The sequence below is a fragment of the Columba livia genome, chromosome 2, assembly GCF_036013475.1.
Source record: "Columba livia isolate bColLiv1 breed racing homer chromosome 2, bColLiv1.pat.W.v2, whole genome shotgun sequence".
In the NCBI taxonomy this organism is placed as follows: domain Eukaryota; kingdom Metazoa; phylum Chordata; class Aves; order Columbiformes; family Columbidae; genus Columba; species Columba livia.
In genome coordinates, this window is record NC_088603.1 from 20,662,062 (window position 1) to 20,683,135 (window position 21,074).

Consider the following 21,074-nt stretch of genomic DNA (forward strand, 5'->3'; position numbering starts at 1 on the left):
TTCATACAGTGAGGTAGACACCAGCAGCCAAAGAGAATGCCATATTCAGAGCTGCTTATGAGGAATTGTGAAATCTTCCTTGTCCACTTCATTGCCTGAGTTCTGCCATACTGCCATATCCACTGGTTACATTATTCTTCCTCTAAAAGCCTTTATGATCACATGAAAATGTGAAATACTGTACAGAAAGTTAAAAACACAATGGAAAACCCAGCAAAATCCCTTCTGGAGCTTCAGAGCAGAAAGGGCAACTGAGTTAGAATTTCAAAGCAAGAAATCGGCTGTGGGCAACATTTCCCCCCTACTGCTTCTTTCTCTACTGTTGTGCAACTTGCATGACCTTCTGTGAGCGGCAGAGTTTCAAGACAAGGGGTGAAAAGCAGTCCACTCTGTATTACTACAACTGTAAATAATTATATTCTCGTGTATTTTTTTAAACTGCTTTATCTTCTAGAGCTGGCTTTACTTAGAAGAACAGTTATTACAAACAAAAATTAGGAGAGGACAGATACAGCCTAATGTGGCAACCAGTGATGGTAGTTGGTATTGTGAAAAGATTTGAGGGACCTGACTCTCTGAGTAGGAGAAGGGAAATAATTTTGTGGCTGTTCTCTGTTTAAAAGATAGCACAACTTGTATGTTGTGGGCAATTTATGGAATAACTATTCTAGGTAGAGACAACCTGACAGAAATCTAGTAATTCTGGCAAGGGTTGTAATTCTGAAACTGTAAAGAGTTAATGTTACAGTTAGAAAAATAATTAAAAAAAAATCTATTAATCATATCTTGAGTGTTGGACAAGTCAGAATGAACAAGAACCAGGTATGAACAAGTTAATTTCAGTACAAGCTTGAATTTATCTCAGGCTTTGAATCTGTCCTTTTTCAAAATGGAGAAGACTGAAAGTTCATCCCATTATCTCTCAGAACATGTTCTATATTCCTTTTGTTGGTTTGAAAGCATGGAAAATTTGATGAAACCTTACAATGAAATGAGTACTTAGCATATTTCTGTTCTTAATAATTGGAAAAGCTAGAAAACTTTCAGGTACTTTCCTGAATTCTTGGAGGTTTTACTGTTGTTTTTTCCAAGTATCAAAAGTAAAGGAGTATCCTCAAAAGAATCAGAGATTGAGTTGTGATTTAATTTATTAATCAAGCTGTGCAGCTGAAGCAGGCAATACAGTAACCCACAGCAGAGACACCATACTGTGTATTCTGATTTGTTCTGGAGCTTCTTGTATAGGTCTTTATACAGGATTAATCCTAATAGCATTAGCGTAGTAAGACATATTGCTAAGTAGACTTAGACTACTAATAACGACTTAAAACAAACAAAAAAAATCCTTTGGACATTGTTATTAAATAGCTGACATGACATGAACCTCTTTAACCAGTTCCCTGCTTTTTCTCAGACATCATCTTGGACAAAAGGGAAACTGAGCAATGGATTACCAGGGCCCATGATAGGATTGTCAGCCTTTTGAATTAAAGGCTGTTGCCATCCAGTTACCCATCATTATTCAGAACATGCTAACAAACATGGTATAGCCTTAAAAAGCAGATTTGATAATTTTAACGCTTGTGTTTAACAAACCTTCTTTTTCAGTCAAAAGTATCCAGTGGTACAATGCTTCTTTGATGGTTTTTAGATAGTGTCTTAAATATCAATATTTTTAATGATCCTGAAAACATACCATAAGTAAGCCTAAACAAAATGTGAATGCTGAAGATAGGATTTAAATTTAACATTTGTCTTTTAAATGGTTTTGAGGCAAGAATTTCCATAAATTAGAAGGGATGTATCTAAACCCATGTCTTTCTGGTTTCATGTACTGTGTGGGTGGTTTCATAAATCAGCTACAGTTAAAATGACAAGCCATAGTAGAATGCTCTGCTAATTTAATTTTGCTAAATTATTATTATTTTTTAATCACTGTAATACATTGTGATAAGTGGTTAATATGATCAGTTTAAAGGCAGATTTGCATTTCAGCAGGGTTTTTCACTTCTGTCATGTGTGTTGTTTGCTTCCATGGTCAAGTGCAAATACTTTTCATTGATATAAGCAGTTTACATAGTAATTTCAAGCATAATGAAGCACTGCTTGTTCAAGGCTAAGCATATATATATATATTTTTTACTTGAAGCACAGAGCTATATATGCTTCTGAAATAAGTAGTGATCTTAGATATGTTAGTTCTTAAGCAGCTTGCTCTGACTGCTGAGATACCTGTGAACTTCTGAATATTAATTGTAGAAGAAACTATTTCTTTTGCAAATGTTCAGAAGTAAATGCTGGTGTATGAAAGGGACAAGGTATACGGTCTAATGCTTCAAAATAGAGAGGAGGTTTAATTTGGGAGCCTGGGTTTACAGGCTACTGCTATCAGGGCCCCTGAAGGCTGTGATCGTGACACCTGTCTCAGTGTTGTGCAGACGTTTCACAAGGAGACTAGGCCAAAGAACCCATCTGGGCTGAGTCCCACACTGTGCTCTCCATGTTAAAGGGGATGAGTACAGGCGGTTTCTGTGATCACAGTACCAATGTATGTAACCACAATGCAAAGCAGGGCTATGGAAGTTTGTGGGAATGCTTTTGGCATTCAAAACATGCATGACATAATTTTTTAATTGCCTGTGTGACAGTTGATTTTTTTTTAAGGGCAGGGATTCTGTCACCTATGTGAGTTATTCATGGATATCGAAAAGGCTACTATTCTTTAAGGTGTGCATTGTGCACTGTTCATTGCTACAATCTTCCTCGGATATCAGCAAGCCCTGACTGTGAGGTGGCTTGTTGCCTTCTCCATCTGTCCATTGCTGCTTTCCAAACAGGGCTTATGGCCTTCCTTGTGATCAGTCTGGCATTTGTTTTTTCCTCTATACAGAAGAGGGGTGAGAGAGAAGATGTGAAATAAAGGAGAAAAAAAAAAAAAAAAAAGCAGCAGCCCTTCTGGAAGTATCTTGCTTGTCCCAAGGTATTAAAACTGCTGGTACCATCTGCTTCATGCAAGAGCCGGTTCCAGTTGATGTCCTCTAAGCAAAGCCTAGGACTGTGTCCCTGTGTGTTGCTGGAGTCGTCTGGCTGTAAGTGGGATAGTGATGGAGGACCCCCTAGTTTGAAAAGGGAGGAAGACAGGCAGCGATGTGTGCACTCCCAATGGGTTCTCTGGCCAAAGCTACAGCTTAGGTGGGACATGGGAGGACTTGGCTGTAACTACAAAAGAATAGGCTGGATGGTGTCATGCCTAGAAATTTTGTTTTTTAGTTTTCAGTGAGCTATCAGAGACAAGTGGCTAACATAATGGGTGGGAATGTATTTCACCATGAACTTTTAGACTTAGAGAGGTGTTATTTGTCGGTCTGTCAGTATCCAACCTGGGCTGGCTCTTATATTTCTGTCAGGAAAAGCTTCCTTCTATCAAAGTGTTGCATCTTTGCTCTTTTTTGTGCAGTTATTAGTCCTTGGGATCCCCAAATCCCCTGGTTGTCTCATATTTTCTCAGTTTTCCCTGTGTAGGGACATCATAAATGAGGGGCTGTTCCACAGCCTCTTGATGCATCAGTCTGCTCTACTGTGCGACAGTGTAGAAGTCTGACAGTGCAGGTGGTTGTTTGATGGGAAGGATCAGGCCCATAGCAGAGTGGACTGTATGAAATCCAGGCAGCATTTCTCATCAGCTATTGCTTTTGCATTTCTGAGCAGGAAACATTCAGCTTTTGGCTAAAAACTGAAATCCTCCTTAATTTTTCATGGGTGTTTTATTTTTTCAGATAAAAATGTTTTGTTTTGTTTTGTGTGGTTTGTTTATTTATTTATTTATTTATTTTTTACTGAAACCTTGCACCTCATGGAAGTAAAACTTGTAAATGGGAAAGAAAACTTTCTATCAAAATACAGTTTTGAGTGAAAATAAGTATTATTTTTACAAGGCACAGAAATTTTATGATGGAACTATAGCGACTGAACTAGTTGCTGAAAGAACACATTAGAGGTAGCCTGGAGTTTGAACATGGAGATGTTTAGTACTGCAGAGCCTCAGTCTTCAGATACTGCTTACTCCCTCTGTAGGAATTATGCTGCAAATGTTATGCTCTGCCTGTCATTTTGTATCTCTGAAATGTTAGAAGCACAAATGGGGCAGCTGGCAGACGTGGGAAGCTGTAAGTGGTAGCTGAGGGCATGAGTGCCTCATGTGGTTGCGAGGTGAATATTTTGGTTTGAGACTGAAGATGCTGAGAAGTAATTAGTAAAATCTGTTTCCACATAGTGCTGCTGACTCATGATATTATACCTATTTTGAGATAGGCTGTTTAGTTTTGTTATTTCCCTCTTGTTTTTTGTGGTCTTTCCTATAACAGAACTTTTTGTTTGGCTGTAAGGTTGCAGGGTAAATACATGAAAATGAAGAAATCATGGTTCTGTAAATGAGGAAAATTCGACTATTAAAGTTCTTTATAAAGAAATGCCAAAGCGAATAGTAGGAACATATTATAAAGGTGTAAAGTTTCAAATACAAAGAGGGATGCCTGATAGACTGCAGTTCTGAGCCACTACAGCCTTTGGTAGTGGATAGTACAGCACTATATTGACACATTTACTATTAAAGCATTTGACCTTTCAGTACCCTGCTGTGATCTTATGGGTTCTGCACTAATGGATTTAAGATACCATGGTACACCAGCTGGACTCATTGATGCAACTTTGCAGTTTCCCTAAAACGCTTGTATTTTAAGGCCTTTTAGTTTAGTCTTTATTCAGCACACGACTATACAAAGACACTGCAGCTAAACATAGTTTTGTTCACTCTATTGAAAACAAATTTTGGCTGGTTGGCCTCTGCAGTCAGTGGGCAGGATGAATGGGTAGGATTTAGATTCATTACAGAAACCAGTTCATGTTGTTTCAGCAAGGCATGACTGACATTATATTTTTAGAGTAAATACTTATAACACAAACCCAATAAACTATGAAAGAGTTTGGTACAATGTAGGAAAGAGTGCTGGGATGCATTTAACTTTCTAGCATGTGTAAATATTTACCGTTCGGCTTTGTGCTTCTTCTTCTAGACATTACCCAAAGCAATCCTTCACTACAGTGGCTGATACACCAGAAAATCTTCGCCTGAAGCAACAAAGTGAATTGCAGAGTCAGGTAAATTAAATAAGTCTTTTGTCTTATTAATATTAAACTGTCAGTCCCCTTCTCTATAGTTTTTCTAAGTAGTATTAGTATTTCTTTGTACTGATATGTAGTAGCACACTAATTTAATTCTAAAAAAAATATTTATAGGTTGGTATAACACTGCAAAACTCAGGGCTTTATTTCTGATTCTCACTTATACTAGTTACCATGCTATTGTAAGTCCATTGACATCACTGAAATCCTTCATTTTTTAACAGTATATGAAATATCTAAGTAGTTTTTAATGTTTGAAATGTTATAGCTCAGTCCAAAGGGTTCTGTTGCCTTAGACAAACTGTCATTGCTACCTTGCATCAGACTTCATAATAAAATAGCTGTGTGATTAGCAAACAATTACTTTGTCGTTAACAAACATTTATAAGCCTTTAATACTTGTCAACACTGAACTGACTGAATGATCAGCTTATGGATCTGTTATGTCCTTTGTGAACTCATATATGGAGCAGTCTGTAAGCCAGTTGTGATAAATATGTTATCAATCAAAACTTATGTAGGTTAGTAAGATATATATTAGAATTAAAATGTAAAAAGAAAAGTGAGGGGGGAAAGAAGAAAATGGCAATGAAGACATATGTGACGCAGACATGATGTTTGGTTACCATTGTTTCTCGGTAGTCTATAACATGCGGTTGTTATTGGTATTAATTCCTTACTATTTGGACTACTACTCTCTCCCACCCTCCCCCCAACCCCCCAAACAATTTCCTACTGTTTGATTTTATGCAACACTGGAATTTGGCCTATCTGTCTGAGAAACTGATAATATTCAATTGCATTTTATTTTGTGAAAGCTGTTGTTTTATTTTATAATTTTTTATTAATTTCATTTTTTATTCATTGTTTTAGTTTTTACTATTGTGGTTTTAGTCTGGATTTAGTTGCAATCTCATATTATAAATTGTTAATTATCTTTGTCAATCAATGTAATTAAAACCTGTAGCAGAAAACAGAAACAAAATCAAAGGAGTGCTAGAGAAATGCTAGCACAGATATTTAGCATGATATACATGTTTAAAAATTCTTCACCTTTTGACATTACACTTGTTGATCACGAAACTTAGAGAAATTCTTTCCTGCTGAGATTCTTCTGTCTGGAAAGAAGAGAGTTTGTGGAACATATATTTCCTCTTGACTTCAGGGTGGAGTTTCTTCATTTTCTTGTAGTTCAGTAGTCCTGTGTACCATAGTTACTATTCTGTCAAGGAACTTGTAAAGGATACTTTTTACACATCTGTTGAAAGGAATTAGCTTTGTGCCTACTATTCATTCAGTGTTTTGACAGAAAATTTTGGGGTTCAGGAGAATAATAAAATTTTACTCCTCTTTCTGTCAGTTTTTTACTGAATTGTCTTGTGTATTTGCATATGCAGCCACACACATGTGGATGTATATGAATCTCGGACTAAAACTTAAAGCAATCAGATGTATGCTTTGCCCATGGCTGCCTCTGTCCGCTTGTCCCCTAGATATCAGTTACACCATGGGTGGGTTTGCCTGCTGGTACTTTATAAAGATTCAGCTACACAAGTCCAATTTGACAACTTCCTGGTGATGGGCAGAATGGAAGAGAAGCTGCTGACTTTGTCATGGCTATGTCACCTGCCTCAGGAGCTTGTGGCTAAAAAAGCTGAGGCAAAGATTTCAACCCTTGTGCTCACAATTCTGTTCTTTAACTCTTGTGAATTGTGAGGCTCCATGTAAAAGGTCCTCAGGGAAGCCTCCAAAGCCATATTTTTTAAAGTACTGGCAACAGACAGATTTTAATGAGACTGATTTCTGTAGGCAGGTAGATTTTAACTGGAGAAATTGTTTGAAGTTGGTTAAGAAAAGTATGGATGGGAGAAATCCTTTTTGGGTGTTTAGAGAGCACAGCTTTCCTGTATGAAGTACAGACAGATCAGAATCACATTTAGGAAATGTATCTTGTCTTAAAGTAGTCTACTTTCTCCATGGTTATTAGGATAACACTTCTGAGTGACTAGGGGATGTTGAGAATTGTCAGGGGGGTGTAGAGGACATCTGGTAGGCATCAGTTTGAGTTAAGACTAATGTAGTAAGGACTGGAATAAGTTCTGATTTATGACTGTGTCCTATCCCGATACATGATGGGCTTAGTTTAGCTCACACATTCCAAACTCACCTGTATCAATTGTCTGTCTTGCCTAAATGTTGAATAGCCCAAGGAGTGTGATCTCTTTCTAGAGCCTCTAAGAGAAATGTCTTTCCCTCTCTTATTTAGAAACATGGTGATGTGGCACTTTGGAAGTGGACGGAGACTTGGTCTGCTATTGTTCACTATTTGTACGCAGAGGACTTAGTATTTTAGGATAAGCAATATCAGTGAGAAACTTTTTATTTTCTTATGTGTAAACTTGCTGCAACTGTTAGTGCACTGGCATAAAATGCTAGATGAGGAACTACATAAAACATGGAAATGGACAGAAACCCTTAATTTGTACAATGTAGCTTTTTTCAAGTTTATTAGACCTTAAAAGATTTGCACTTGATGCAAATACAGTACTAAATCGTAAGGGCACAAATTTAGCTACTTGGAAGAAAGTTTGTAACGTTTCTGGTCATTATTTGCTTCCTTAGTATTGATTCACATCAAGACTGCTTAAAGTAGACAATTTGTACATGATTTTAATGCTGAAATATAGATTCCAGGTACTTTTCATAATCCAATTTAAATTTTGTCATAAAACTGTAAATTCTGAATAATTTCTGTAATATTTTGAAGAGTATAAGGACAGCGAAATTGCCATCCTGAATCTGCCCCATTGGCCATCTAGTCCATTGTCCTTTTCAGAGAGAGTTGCAAGACTCCCACCTGAAACAAATACACGATACATAATTTGCCATTGTTCAGGTCTCATCCTATTTCAGTGCTGTGCAGGACATGCACATGCAGTGACAACATGATGTTGAACAAATTCTGTGTTAATTAATGTAAAAAATTACATTAATTTCTGAGTAAGGAGAAATGCTTTTTTACAGTAATAACTGATTCGTAGTTTCTAAGTAAACATCTTTAACACATTTAGGTCTGAAGAGGCACAACTTTGTGTTTAACTGCATGACTCCAAGTGTCTTTTCCAAATCTGTAGCTTTAGAAATATTATTTGTCTTACTCAGAGAAGCCAGGGGAGTTGATAAAGGAAACACCATTAAATATTGTATAAGCTCAAAGACACGTTTTTGTAAATTTGTTGTTTTGATTTTCATTTAAGCAGCAATTGACAGCATTTTAAGTTGAAGTGTGGGGTCCTCTATCAAGAGTCCATTAAGGTCAGCATCAGGTGCCAGGCTGTCATGTTGACTTAACATAACAAGAGGAAAACAAACAAAACCAAAATAGTGTTTTCTGGAGGAGTCAATAGAAAATGGATTGCTTTTTAGAACACTCGAAAAATTAGTCAAAGGGCAACTATTAAAAGCCTTCCAGAGAACATTCTCCTTCTATACAATATAATTTCAGAGCTTTCCCCTCCTTTAGCCTTTTGCTTCCATGGGCTTTCATTCAACTCTGTAGTTTGAAGGAGACACAAATGCGTTTTAGGAGAGGCTGTAAATTTGATTTCCCATTTTGGAAAACTCCTCAGTACAGTGTTCCTCCTGACTGAGGAAAAATGAATTTTAAGGTCTTTCATCCTCTAAATAAAGAATAGAGACAGGGATCCAGTGTCTTGAACAAGGTTTTTGTTTATGCATCTGTCACGGTCCATTCGGTGATGGACTCGTGATGGTTCGTTTACCTTGATCTCGAAGTGCAAAATTAAGGCAACCAAAATGCCAAGGGGTTATAATTCAATTAAACAGTGTTACTTTATTATTTTGCCTGTAAAGCAGCACTTGATAGAGAAAGTAGAGAAAAAGGGAAAAAGAAAAGGGGAAAAGAGGGTTGGTTGCCACCACGGGTCGAAAGGCATCCCTATGGTCCCAGGTCCCGAACAGCATCCTGCTGGTCCTCTGTTGTGATCCGTGATCCTTTGGTGGGGAGATCTCAGTGATGTTCAGTCAGGAACCGTCTTTACGCTTCTTCATCCCGCCTCACTCCCATGGGTTGAGGCCAATCTCTGCCTTTGTTTTGCAATCCAGGTTTAACTGCGCAGGCTCGAAGAATCAGCCCTTCGCCTGCCAGAACCCGTCTGCACCTGTGTGGCCTCACGTTCAGGAGTCTCTTACTTGTCTGTTGGGTGACCTCAAGACCCCCGGCAAGCCTCCGTACATGTTCTTCTTCATTGGCCTTAGTAAGAGGGAGGAGGTGGTGGGCAAGTTTGGCTGAAGCAGCAGGTGAAAATCCATCTTCTGGACAGCAGCTATTGTCCCCAGGTCAGAGAGACCTGTATGACACAATTCCTTCTCCTCAGGCCTCTCTCTAAGTCATTGTCCATCTGTTCTTGATGGTGATGTTCAGGCAGATACTGTTCTTTGGACTGACTCCTACAACATCTCTCATGAAAAACCCCTGTCTTTACTTCATTGAAGGTTAGTGCATTCTCCTACTCCCTAGCATACAATGGATACTTTCTCTATGCACTTGTGTCTCCTAGAGGAACTGAATTACAGAACTTACCGATATGTTCATCTAAATTATGATTACTTGGAAATTGCCTTCATGTAGCTTAACTACTGATCTCTCTAACTTTATAACAGTGTAAATTGCTCTGTGGCCTTTAATTCTTGTCTGTGGCAATGTTGTGTAGATCAAAACCAGCAACTCCAGTTGAACTTGGAGAAACTAACAGTGATATTCTGCAGCAGTTCTTGGCAGGATGGATATCAAAGTGTTGGATCAAAGGGAGGGCTGATGTTTAAGGTGGGTTCTTCTACTCCAACACTTTCTGAGGAAATCTACTTTCTGGTAAATCTTGGTGAACTTGATATAAAGTCACAGCTATCATTCTACTGCCTTCTTGTCCTAATCTCTGGTGACACAGCATAAGGCTGCTATCCTTGAAAACTCCCAGTGCTCCTTGTCATATTGCAGAAAATACTTTCCTTGTGCTTCTCTTACAGCAGCTTGGATAACTGAAAGTGTAGGGGGTGTTTTTCTGTAGGAAGACACACACTTGCAGTTTTTCTTGTTAAACAGAGTTCATAAGTGTTGACTTTCAAGAAGTACCATCTTTCCTTAGGAGACCTACCCAACTCAGTCAGGCTTTTGTCCTAGTAGTCTAATATTTTAGGAGTCCTTTCTTTCTCAAAAATTGCTTGTGTTTATATCTTTATCTGCCAACTGCCACCAGGATAATCATGTTAATATTGAGCATTTGGAAGACAGTGCACCTCAGAAAAGGGCATTAAAAAATCCTTATGGTCAGATGTTTGCTTCGAGGATGGCCATACTCCATTCAGCTTGAAGAAGAGACAAACTCTGCCTAGTGGTTTCCCGTGAAAGCACAAGAGATGATGAGTGTAAACTGAAATACAGAAAATTCCATTTACATGTAAGGCAAAACTTTTCCTGTGTGAGGGTGACTGGACACTGAGACAGGTTGCCTGTAGAGGTTGTGGAGTGTCCATCCTTGGAGACACTCAGAAGACCAGACACAGTCCTGAGCAACCTGGCTGACCTTTGAGTAGAGTGGTGCACTAGGTGATCTCCATGGTTCCCCTCTAACTCCAGCTGTTCTCAGATTCTATGATTCCTTTCTGTCCTGTCCTTCCTCAGATTCCTCTTGAACATTTCTGTTTTCTTTCTTGCCTTCTTCTCTTTGCCTCTGTGTTCCAAGAGTATATGTTAGCAAACTTCCAGGCACATTCTTTTTATTAGCTGTTTTTCTTGATTTGTTAAAAAGCTTTTTAAGTTTATATGCTCTGCTTTCATGAAGTCTTTGGGAAGAACTGCCACAGTGAATGCAATATGGGAACAAAATGCTAGATGGATTACTAGAACAGATATTTAATGGATTTCCTGGGGTACCCTGAGTGAGCTCATTGGAGAAGTCATGGAGAAAACAGTCCTTGGAGCTGGAGGCAAAGATAAAAATATCCTCCTTCAGCTGAGGAAAGGAGGAAGAAATATGAGATAGCAAGCAGAGAGGCCTGGTTATAGCTTTATGGGTGATTTTCTAAGTTGTGCCAGAGGATCCTGGAACAAAATTTAAAGATGGGATTTTTCCAAATAGTCGTCAGGCACTGATTATTTATCTGCTCCTCTCTCCAGTTGTCCAAGGGCCTGAACCCAATCCACCATATGTATATGAGAGAGGTGAGAGAATGAAAAAAGTGCAAGCTTCTCAGTTGTCTTCTTGCTATTATTTGTGAGTAAGAAATACAGGAGTAGTTGATTTGGTTTGTACATTTAAAATAAACCCAGACCGCCTATGGTGGGTTCTCCCCTGCTCCCCTGTGAGCCCCTGCACAGTACCATTTTGTAAATTGTGCTCACCTACTAAATGTAATTTTTTTTTCAACTCATGGTTTGTTCCTTCTTCCCCTCTGAAGACTATTTGAACGACTTTTTTTATCTGCATGAGTCAAAGGCATAAAAATCATTCTTGATGTGAATAATACAAAGCTCAAGAGGAGTGCAGGCGGCAGAATGGATTTCAGTCTTCTGGGAAAATGGTTGTCACCTCTTCTGATTGTTATTTTGCCGTGTATGTGAGGGATTCTGTCCACGTCTTGTCTGCACTGGACTAGCTCCTGTTACTGTGCTACCATATATCTACGTGTTTTTTTTTTTCTCTTTTTCCTCTTTTTTTTCTCCTTCCTGTGATTACTCTCCTTTTCTGTTTACTTCTAACTGCCACAGTGGTTGGACCAACATGTGGAGATAAACAAGTTTTAACTTGTCTGGAGACACCAGAACATGAAGCAAAGACACCAAACAGTGTGTAGTGCTGTAATGGTTGATAAACAGATTGGCAGGCAGAGAGGGAGTTTCTCTGTGGAATACACTGACTTACTTTGTGTTACTGACACATTCTTAGCATCCTGAAATGCTTTGATTTCACAGGTGGAGATACAAATCTTCTGCTGGGACGTAGGATATGATTATGGACTACTTTTTGAAATAGAAAAGAATGGTTTGCTAAGTTGTTAAGACTTAGGTCTTAAATCTGGTACTGGCTGCATATCCTACCCTGTTTAAAATTATTCTTTAATCTAATATCATTGGCCTGTATAATCATAACAGAATTTTAAACTTACTTCCAATGGTGATGCACTGATCAGTGTAATAAAGTTACTTGTCTAAAGAGGCTGGGATAGTAGGTTTTTTGTATGTTTGTTTGTTTGTTTGTATCTACTTGTTTACAAAAATAGCTTTTTTCTTATGATGTTGACTGTTCTTTCCCCTATTTTCTTTTCGGGCCAGATCATGCCTTGAAAGTCAGTAGGTTAAGCTGTGTAGATAAAAGCAGCACATTCTCTTCCTTTTTTTCTGAACCTATGCTATTATCTATATATGCATTCATTATTGAAGGGCATAATTACAAGTTTAAGTGCCTTAGCAAAACAACTGTTTCAGACCATTCTTTTTGTACTATTTCTCATTTCTTTGCAAGAAAATCTGAAAAGATGATGATGGAAGGAGCACATTGCAACTGCAAGAGGAATACTTGTCCAATATTCAGAAGAAAATTTAGGCAGACTCGCACATGAGCATCTATGGAAAATGTTGACCTGTCTGGCCTTTCAGCTTTTCACTGTTGATTTGATGACAGAAAAGTAAAAGTGCCAGAATTTTTTTGCATTAGTGCTTGACCTGTTGTTAATATCCGTAGTGATTTGGATACCTGATGTAATTTGGCAGGGGAGAACCAGAAATGAGCTACATTTAAGGAAGCACAATAGCGTCTACAGAGACTCAGAAGCAAGCAGTGCAAACTGTTCCTGCTGGCCTAAAAAATATGAAATGTATAACATACACTAGTCGCAGGAGAAAAATCACCTCTCCAAGTGCCAGGGCTCAGAAGTAGGATGCAAAATATAGGAATATAATGAGATCAATTTTTCTAGCACATGTTGTTGAGGAAAAAAAGGTATGTTTTATCTTTCATATGGCTGTTTCAGATGCACATGATGTTTAACTGTAAAAAATGAAGGGATAATACATTTACATGATAAATAGGTAATTTTTGTGGTAGAATGAGGGCAGTGTGGTCGTGATTATTAAATAGAGTACTTATTGAGCAAAACCTTTTTTATAGACTCTCTTATGACATCGGATCAATGTACAGCAAGTAGGACATCCTTAATAGAAAATCTGAGGATCAATAAAATCGAAAGTGATTCAGACCACCTTTACTTGTACAACCAGCAGTAATAGAAAGGGGACAAAAGAGAGGCACAGAATTCATAGCTGTTATTTGTAAGCTGAGTTGTGGAATTCTTAACTGCATTGACACTACTATTGAAGTGTCTATAACTTTTTAGAGGAACAATTAATAAAATACTAACTTAAAAATGAAAATGTTATCAGAATTTCTGCAATTTAAAAACAATTGCTCACTTAATCTCTTATACTCTATTTTTTTTTTTTCTGGGTGGGGAAGGAATGGGGAACATTCACTGAGCTTCAACCATGCTAGTAGCTAATATGTATGTTCTTTTTCATGTCTTGTCAAGTTCATCTTCTGATTCTCTTGAGCTTCTTTCTGTTGTTTATTTTTGGAACTAGATTTTTTAATGGTTGCTCTGTGCCACTCTGTTGCAGGAAGTTTGATGCTGTGCTTCTTGTTAGTTATGTTTTTGTTGCATTACTGCACGGCACGTAAACCCACATGAAGGAAAAATGCATTCAGTTGTGGAGAATTTAAGATGAAGAACAAGAACAGAACACTTGTTATAGGAAGTGAGGCATCCAGCGACTACAGACCAGATACTGTGGACAAATCTGTACCGCTAATTACAAGAGAGACAGGAAGGAATTCCTGATCCCAAAGTAGTGTGTACTGGCAATGTCCACACTGTATATGGCTGCTCCCCTTACACTGGATATATATTTTTTTTCCAGTTAATAGTGTTTGAGATACTGCAAGGACTGCATACAAGCCCATCAGAGTGACATCTGTGAAGTATGAAACAGGGTGTCTGTGAAACCTGATGGCACTTGGGCACTTCGTGGGGTCAGTGTCCTCTTGGTTGTGTGGGACGGCTGTTCAGGTGAGAGGGAGCAGAGCTGGTGCAGATGTGTCTGTGCTGCTTTCTCAGAGTGCTCCCGCCGCTGGAGCCGGTGCTGAGCTGCGCATGGTCTTGCATTGGGGACGGCATGACAGTGGAGCTGAGGACACGCTCAGCAGTGTGGGGTACGCAAGTGCTGGTGCTGAGTTGGTTCCCTTGCCCTCTCCTGTGTAGCAGAGTATTTGTACTGAGGATGTCTGTCAAAGCCAGAAAATGAGATCACATCACTCTTTCTTTCCATTCTGGCCTTCATGACTGTATCTTTTGGAGACTGCCAGGTTTAATCAAAAGGGGTCCATGTAGTCTCGCTTCCTATTGCTGACACTGCTTTTTTTTTTCCTGAAACACTTCGTGCTTACTGTGGTCAGCAAGAGGAAACTTGATTTGATGGGTGCCTCGTCTGATCCTGTGTGGAGTGTTGGTAATGCCAGTATTAAAAGGAAGGAAGCTAAGGAGTGTGCCTTTACTTATTCACCCTAGGATGTGATAAAGGAATTTTCAGGAATATGTTTTTAGTGAATGCACTGGAGAACTTGTTTTATTTTCTTGGTGTTTCCAGTGTCTTCCTCTAGGAAGTTCTTAGTTTTTGGCCTACGCTTCCGTTTGTGTAATGGTGGGGACAAATTATCTCTCTATTTTTTTTTTTTCCCTACATCAAACTGTACTGGCTGGCATATTTAATAATTTGAAAGTGGTACATGAATATTTTTTTTAATATCCTTTCATCGAGAGTAAAAGCTCAAGATTTTATTTTCCAATGTGAGATTATAACAATGAATTCTTCATACATCAAAGCATTGGATTAATCCATTTGGCATTTCACATTGTGACAATTAATGGCCTCCATTTAGTTCCTCGTTTTAAGCTCATATCTTTTCAGAAGTACTGACCTGTTTCTTACCAAGGAACAAAGCTGGTCATCCATCTTGTTATAATGAAACCAATTTTTATGTTCATCTCTGGCAATTTCTTAACAAACTTCAGAGGTTCTGGACTGAGAATTTCTAGAGGCAAGGTTAATTTTTGTCTTCATTTTTTCTTGTCCTTATTCTCATGCCCTTACATTAACATGTTGAAAGAATATGATAAATGATTGTATTTCTCCTAATTGTATTGGTTCTTTGAAAATGTTTTGAATCTGATCCTTAACCTTTGTAAAGTTTTATTTAACAAGGATGAGCACTTTTACTCTTTAGACATTAGTGTGTGGTGTGTTATTTTTTTTCCTACTGATGCCAGGAGTTCAACCACTTGGTTTTTCTAGTTCAGAGGATTCTTGAGAGTGATCATTGCTTGCAGTGTTGTGCTGATTTGCAGATACCCATGGCTCCCTTTCAAAGCAGAAAGCAAACTGAAAGTTTTAACATATATTTGAGTTTACCAGTAGATTGAGAAATCAAATCCTACACAAATGTACCTCTGGAAATTGCCTCAAATCCATAGTTAGTTTGTCCCATAGATTAATATTTTTTCCTGGCATGCAATAAACTCATTGCATATTTCTATTGTGATGGGAGTGTAGAAATTAGAGAACAGAATTTCTATAAGCCTGATTATATTTCTTTTTATTTGATGCAATTACTTTTTTCATAGAATGCATGCTCTCTTTAGATCTATATTGAAAAAAGGAAAATATTGATTTACCTGCAGCCTTCTCCCATGCGATTAACTGTGATGTAAGTCTGCTTTTGAAGAGCCTTTGTAAGTGTGCATTTTGTTCAGCAGTTACTTGTATCTGCTAAAGTATTTTGAATTGTTAAAGATTTCTATATATAATAGTTGTGAGTAGCTTGATTTCTTTACCTTTTTGGCTTTTTTCAAGTGTAAAAAAAAAAAAGGTCTTAACCCAATGTGTATCTTTGCTTTGTGTAAGACAGCTGTCCCCATTCTGTGCAGTAGCACCTGAGTAGTGCCATTTAAATCCATTATTAATTCTGTTTTTGGTCAGCATTTGTTCTGGAGGTGGCTTTAACAAAATGACCAGCAAAGCTGCTTAATAGGAAAAAATCCAAGCCTGGTTTTCTTAATTGGAATTTTCTTAATTGGAAGTCTTGCAAAATAGAAGTCTTAAGCAAATGAAAAGAGAAAGAGAGAGCTTTAGGCTTAGTAAAGAATTAAAAACTGAATAAACAAAATCTCTCTCATCCCAACAAAACGTAGTACCCTGGCTTCTGGATTTTGCAAAGCTGCAGGAGGGCTTTGTCTGCTCCAAGAGACACTTTTTGCATTTTGAACCTTTGTGGATGTTTCTCTTTACCCGTCTCTCTCTTTGACTTTGTTTTTCAGTTCTTGATAATTGCTGATGATCCGTAGTCTGAGCTGTCTGCTTGTGGTGCAAAAAGCTCTTATAATACGCTGAGTGTGACTGTGAGAAAGGAGAGACCGGCCTTGGCTTGCCTGGTGGTGCAAGGCCAAAACAACACATGCATCAGAAATTGCGTGGTATTAGGCCTTTTAGAGTATTTGGAAGAAGAAGAAAGGCAGGAGGGTTCCTGGGCAGTCCTACCCCTTGACCCCAATAAAAGGCCATGAGCGTTCGTCAGCATTTTAGTTGGTCATTTTCCTGATGCTTGGGTTACTTATTGATGGGGCTGTTTTAGATCCAAGAAATATATTGTCCTCCTGATTTATTCTCAGATGGTGCAGGGACCATTCAGAGTTCAATGATTTCTTGTAACTGCTGCCTAGCAGGATGGATTGAGGTCTATTCGGGGTGATAGTTTGTCAGGTAGTGCTATGCTTGCAGGAGATTATGTTGATGGGCTTTCAAGTGAAAGGGTCAGGAAAGAAAGAAAAAGGAAAAAGAGTAGGATTAGTATAATGTTTAACCTTGCCCAAAACAAAGTGAGTGGAAGAAAATACTAAATGCTTTCATTGCACCAAATGTTAGAGCTTTGAAGATATTATGTGAAAACACCTTTTTTTTTTTTGTTTTTCCCAAAGATTTAATGTTAGTATCTGCCTGGAGCACCATTTTATTTTTTTTATTTTTTCCAGTAGCTTACCGACAGAAGGGCAAAATACATAAGTTGTTTTAATGAAAAACAAAAGGGAAAAATAAAGGGCTCTTGCCTACTGGCTTGTCTGGTCCTTTGGCACTGAGTAATCAAATAGAAAAGCCAAATTAAAATTCTAATTTGATATCAATAAGAAAAATTTAAATATTTTGTATTTATATAAACTTAAAATTCAGTTGTTTTATTTAAAATTTAAACATTTCCATATAAAGACATCTACATTTATTATATTAATTTTTAATCTCTTGTGAATTAAAAATAGTTGGATTTCTCTTGAAAGACAATGCCTTTAGTGGCCAAAATTAAGTATACATTTCTTGTTTTAAAATATTTTTCATGATGTGTCGATAAATTGCTTTAAAGCTTTAGAAGAAAAGATGCAGATATAATTGTCAGTAAATGCAATGTTGATATAAACTTAAATGTGGAAACAAGGTCAGAAGAATGGTCCAAGTTGCTCAGTCCTGTGGAGAGGGGAGTGGGAGAGATAAGTGTGTTGAGGACAGGATGCTCCAGTTCCCAGGTGATAAGGCTGGAATGCGAGCACCCGCGGCAGAGGCAGATTGAGCACATGCTACAGCACTGTTTGAGACAAACGAGAAGTGGGATATGTGGCTTGTTTTGATCAAAGGAAAATGTTTTGATCACTGTATAAGAGGAGAATAAAAAAATCAAATAATGGTGTATTTGATTTCAGTAGTGGTTTTCTGCTACAACGTTGGCCTGTATGCCCTTATGATGTCAGTACTGTGCCTTGTGAACATGGTGGCCTTTGCCTCCAGCCTGAGCCTGAGATCACCTTTCATGGAATAAAATGGGCACTGGAGTCTCATGATACTGCTGCCCATGTCCCCACCAGCTACTGCAACAGAAGCTGCACTTTCTTTTCCATCCTTTTAAATTTAACTCCTTCAGTTAAATTCCATCCTTTGCCAATCTCATCCCATTTTATAGCCTTAAGCTCAGCTCTTGCTTTTGGCCTTTGCTTTTACTTTGGTTTAGTTCTACTTTGCAGTCTGGGCTGCCAGATTCTCACAATAATGCTTGAATTGAGCATGCAGGAATTGGAATATTTTCAAATTAGTGATACCAATGAAAAATGGTGCTGCTGCTGGAAGGTTGTCAGCAGGGCACAGCATCAGAGATGGCAGAGCTCAATGGGTCAGGAGCTACTGAGGGGAGAAGAGGAAGGGATGTGGAGAGCAGGCAAAAAGGGAGGACTGATGGTAAAATACTGTGCTTAAGGTAGAGCCCAAATTCAGGTGGAGTCAGACATTAGGGAAGCTTTCAGTGCATGGAGAGCTGTGCTAAGCAGAACACCCAGCTGTGCTGAGACCTATATCTCCAGACTGCATCTCCATCACCCCTGTGCTCTGAATGAGTTATAGTTACAAATACACATGCACTGATGATGAGTGAAGTTAACAGGTGAAAATTCACTCTGTTTTTATAGATGCTGAAGCCATAGGGCAGTATTCTTCTGCCATCTTGGATGTAATGTGACCTGGATGGATCTGAACATCTAAAATATGTTGTATGAACAGTGCCCCTAAAAATGCCTTTGTCTGCCCATTAACTATGTATAAAGTGTCCCATGGTTGTCTCAGATAAAGATTTCTAAAATCTGGTCCCTTATTAGATAGTAGACAGTGTTCGAATACTGAATGACATGAAAACCGGACCAAATTTGACTTTACAGGAGACTGGAGTCAAATATAAGAAAAAAGACTGGAGAGGGGTAGGGCACATCAAAAGTCTAGTGAGGGGCACATCTGCTACCCTGAACCAGCAAGTTGTGGAAAGTTATGCTGGTCATTTTACAGAATGTTCTTGTTCCCAGAAACATGGTGAGGAAGGTCACCAAAAACTCTTTTGGTTAATGTTTTACCTCTGCTGCTTCCTTCTGTTCAGAAAGGATGGGAACAAACTTCCTAGGGAACATAAGTATTGAAAGTATTTATTTGAAATAGAAGCATAAGATGTGCAGAAATATGCAATTTGGCCTCTCTGTCTTTCCAAGGGAAGCCCCACCTACTTCTGGTGAGTTGAGGAATGGATGTTTGTAAATGTTCCTAACAGGCTCTCTGATTTTTCATTTGACTTTGTTTAATGGCAAGTGATTTCACATAAACATCAATTCCTGGAGCATTTAAGTGTTTCTGATTCATTACTTCTGTCTACTTTCAAGAAAATTGTGTTTTACTAGTTAAGAGTTTAGGTACGTTGGGGACTTCTTCATTAATTTTGTTACTGAGCTCTCTGGAGCCATTTGGGTTTTATATCTCCCTGATGAAAGAAGAACCTCTACGTCTGATGTACAAAGAACATAGGAATATGATTTTTTTTTTTTTGTCAATAGTGAACAATTCTAGTGGTTAAATTTTTCATTTTATTACTCTTCTGAGAAACCAGTTTGTTTAATTTTCTGATTATGACTCTAAATGGATTTTGTCTGCTCTTATGAGCTTTAAATGAGCAGAAATATTTCAGATCTGTGACAGCAGTGTTACAGAGGCCAATATTACTCAAAAACAAAGAATGTATTTTAAATTTGACTACCCAGATAATCAGGAAGAATATGTAGGCTAAGATAAAGAAAATACTAGGTATATTTTCAGATATATTGAGAAACTGACAACTAATCCCTGGGTTTACACTTATTCCAGATTTGTCTGATTGGTTGAAAGGCTGATTTTTGAATAAGTAATTTTTTTTATATGCTAGAAATGACAAATTCAAAACATTTTTATCTTCGAAAATGTTGGCCCAGAAGTTGAAAGCAGCAGAATTTCAAAAGTTGGAAAAATCATTTTAAAATTTGAGTACTTAACTTTTTAAAAAACAAATGGGAAAAATGTCAAGTGGAAAAATGTTAAGAATTAAAGTTGACACATAAAATGTTTCTGAGTTTTCAGATACCCCCCCCCCTTCCTTTTAAAATGTTGTTAGAAAATATTTACAGAAACATTTAACTCAACTCTGTTCAAGAGACCAGGAAGGCTTAGTTATCTGTTATCTGTATACTATTATCTGTATACTGTTGTCTGTATACTAACAGCTTCCAGCTACCTTCTCTTTTCTCACTCTTTATGTCCAATAGGAATAAAGAAACATAAATAAAAATGAATAAATAGAAATAAAGAAAAATATATATTCAGACAGTTAAGTTCTTTCTTCTGGTGAACAAATCTCAAAGCAAGAGCATTAAGAGTTCCTCATTAAACACATTAAAACCAGTCCTCAACTTGTGCAAAATGATTTTATCTCATTGATTTCCTTTGTCTCCCAATTTAGTTAAAAATGGGTTTTGGAATTGGAGAATGACAGCTTTTGCTATCAATGGGAACTGCAGTGTTTTCAGCATAGAAATTAAATTTATTTAATAAATGTATTCATTTAATTTTAAGGTCATCCACATGCTTTGTTATGGAAAATTTAGTTTTGAGACAAAGCACTAGCAATGGGAGAAATAATAGTCTGGCAAATAGAATACTCAGTCAAGCGTATTAAATGAAAGTTAGTTTTCTCCACTTTTAATAATTAGAATATAAAATAAATAAGATAATTTAGCACATTCTTAGTGAATGTTTCTTTGATTCCATAAATCATGTAAGCCTGAAAGATGTTAGTCCAATGAGTTATTAATTCTTTTAGTATCTAAAATATAATCTTGCTTCTGATGCAGTTAGAACAGAGTTTTTTGGCTAGAATGTTTCA

The 21,074-nt window shown here is 37.7% G+C and overlaps 1 protein-coding gene across 2 annotated transcripts in view; it reads left to right on the forward strand.

Annotated features, from left to right (window-relative positions):
- Nucleotides 1-21,074, forward strand: part of NEBL (nebulette) — a 253,116-nt gene that overhangs the window by 65,908 nt on the left and 166,134 nt on the right. For both annotated transcript variants that reach the window (XM_065050836.1, XM_065050837.1), the window contains exon 3: nt 5,073-5,157. In XM_065050836.1, the coding sequence (XP_064906908.1) occupies nt 5,073-5,157 (85 nt within the window). The remainder of the gene's footprint in view (nt 1-5,072; nt 5,158-21,074) is intronic.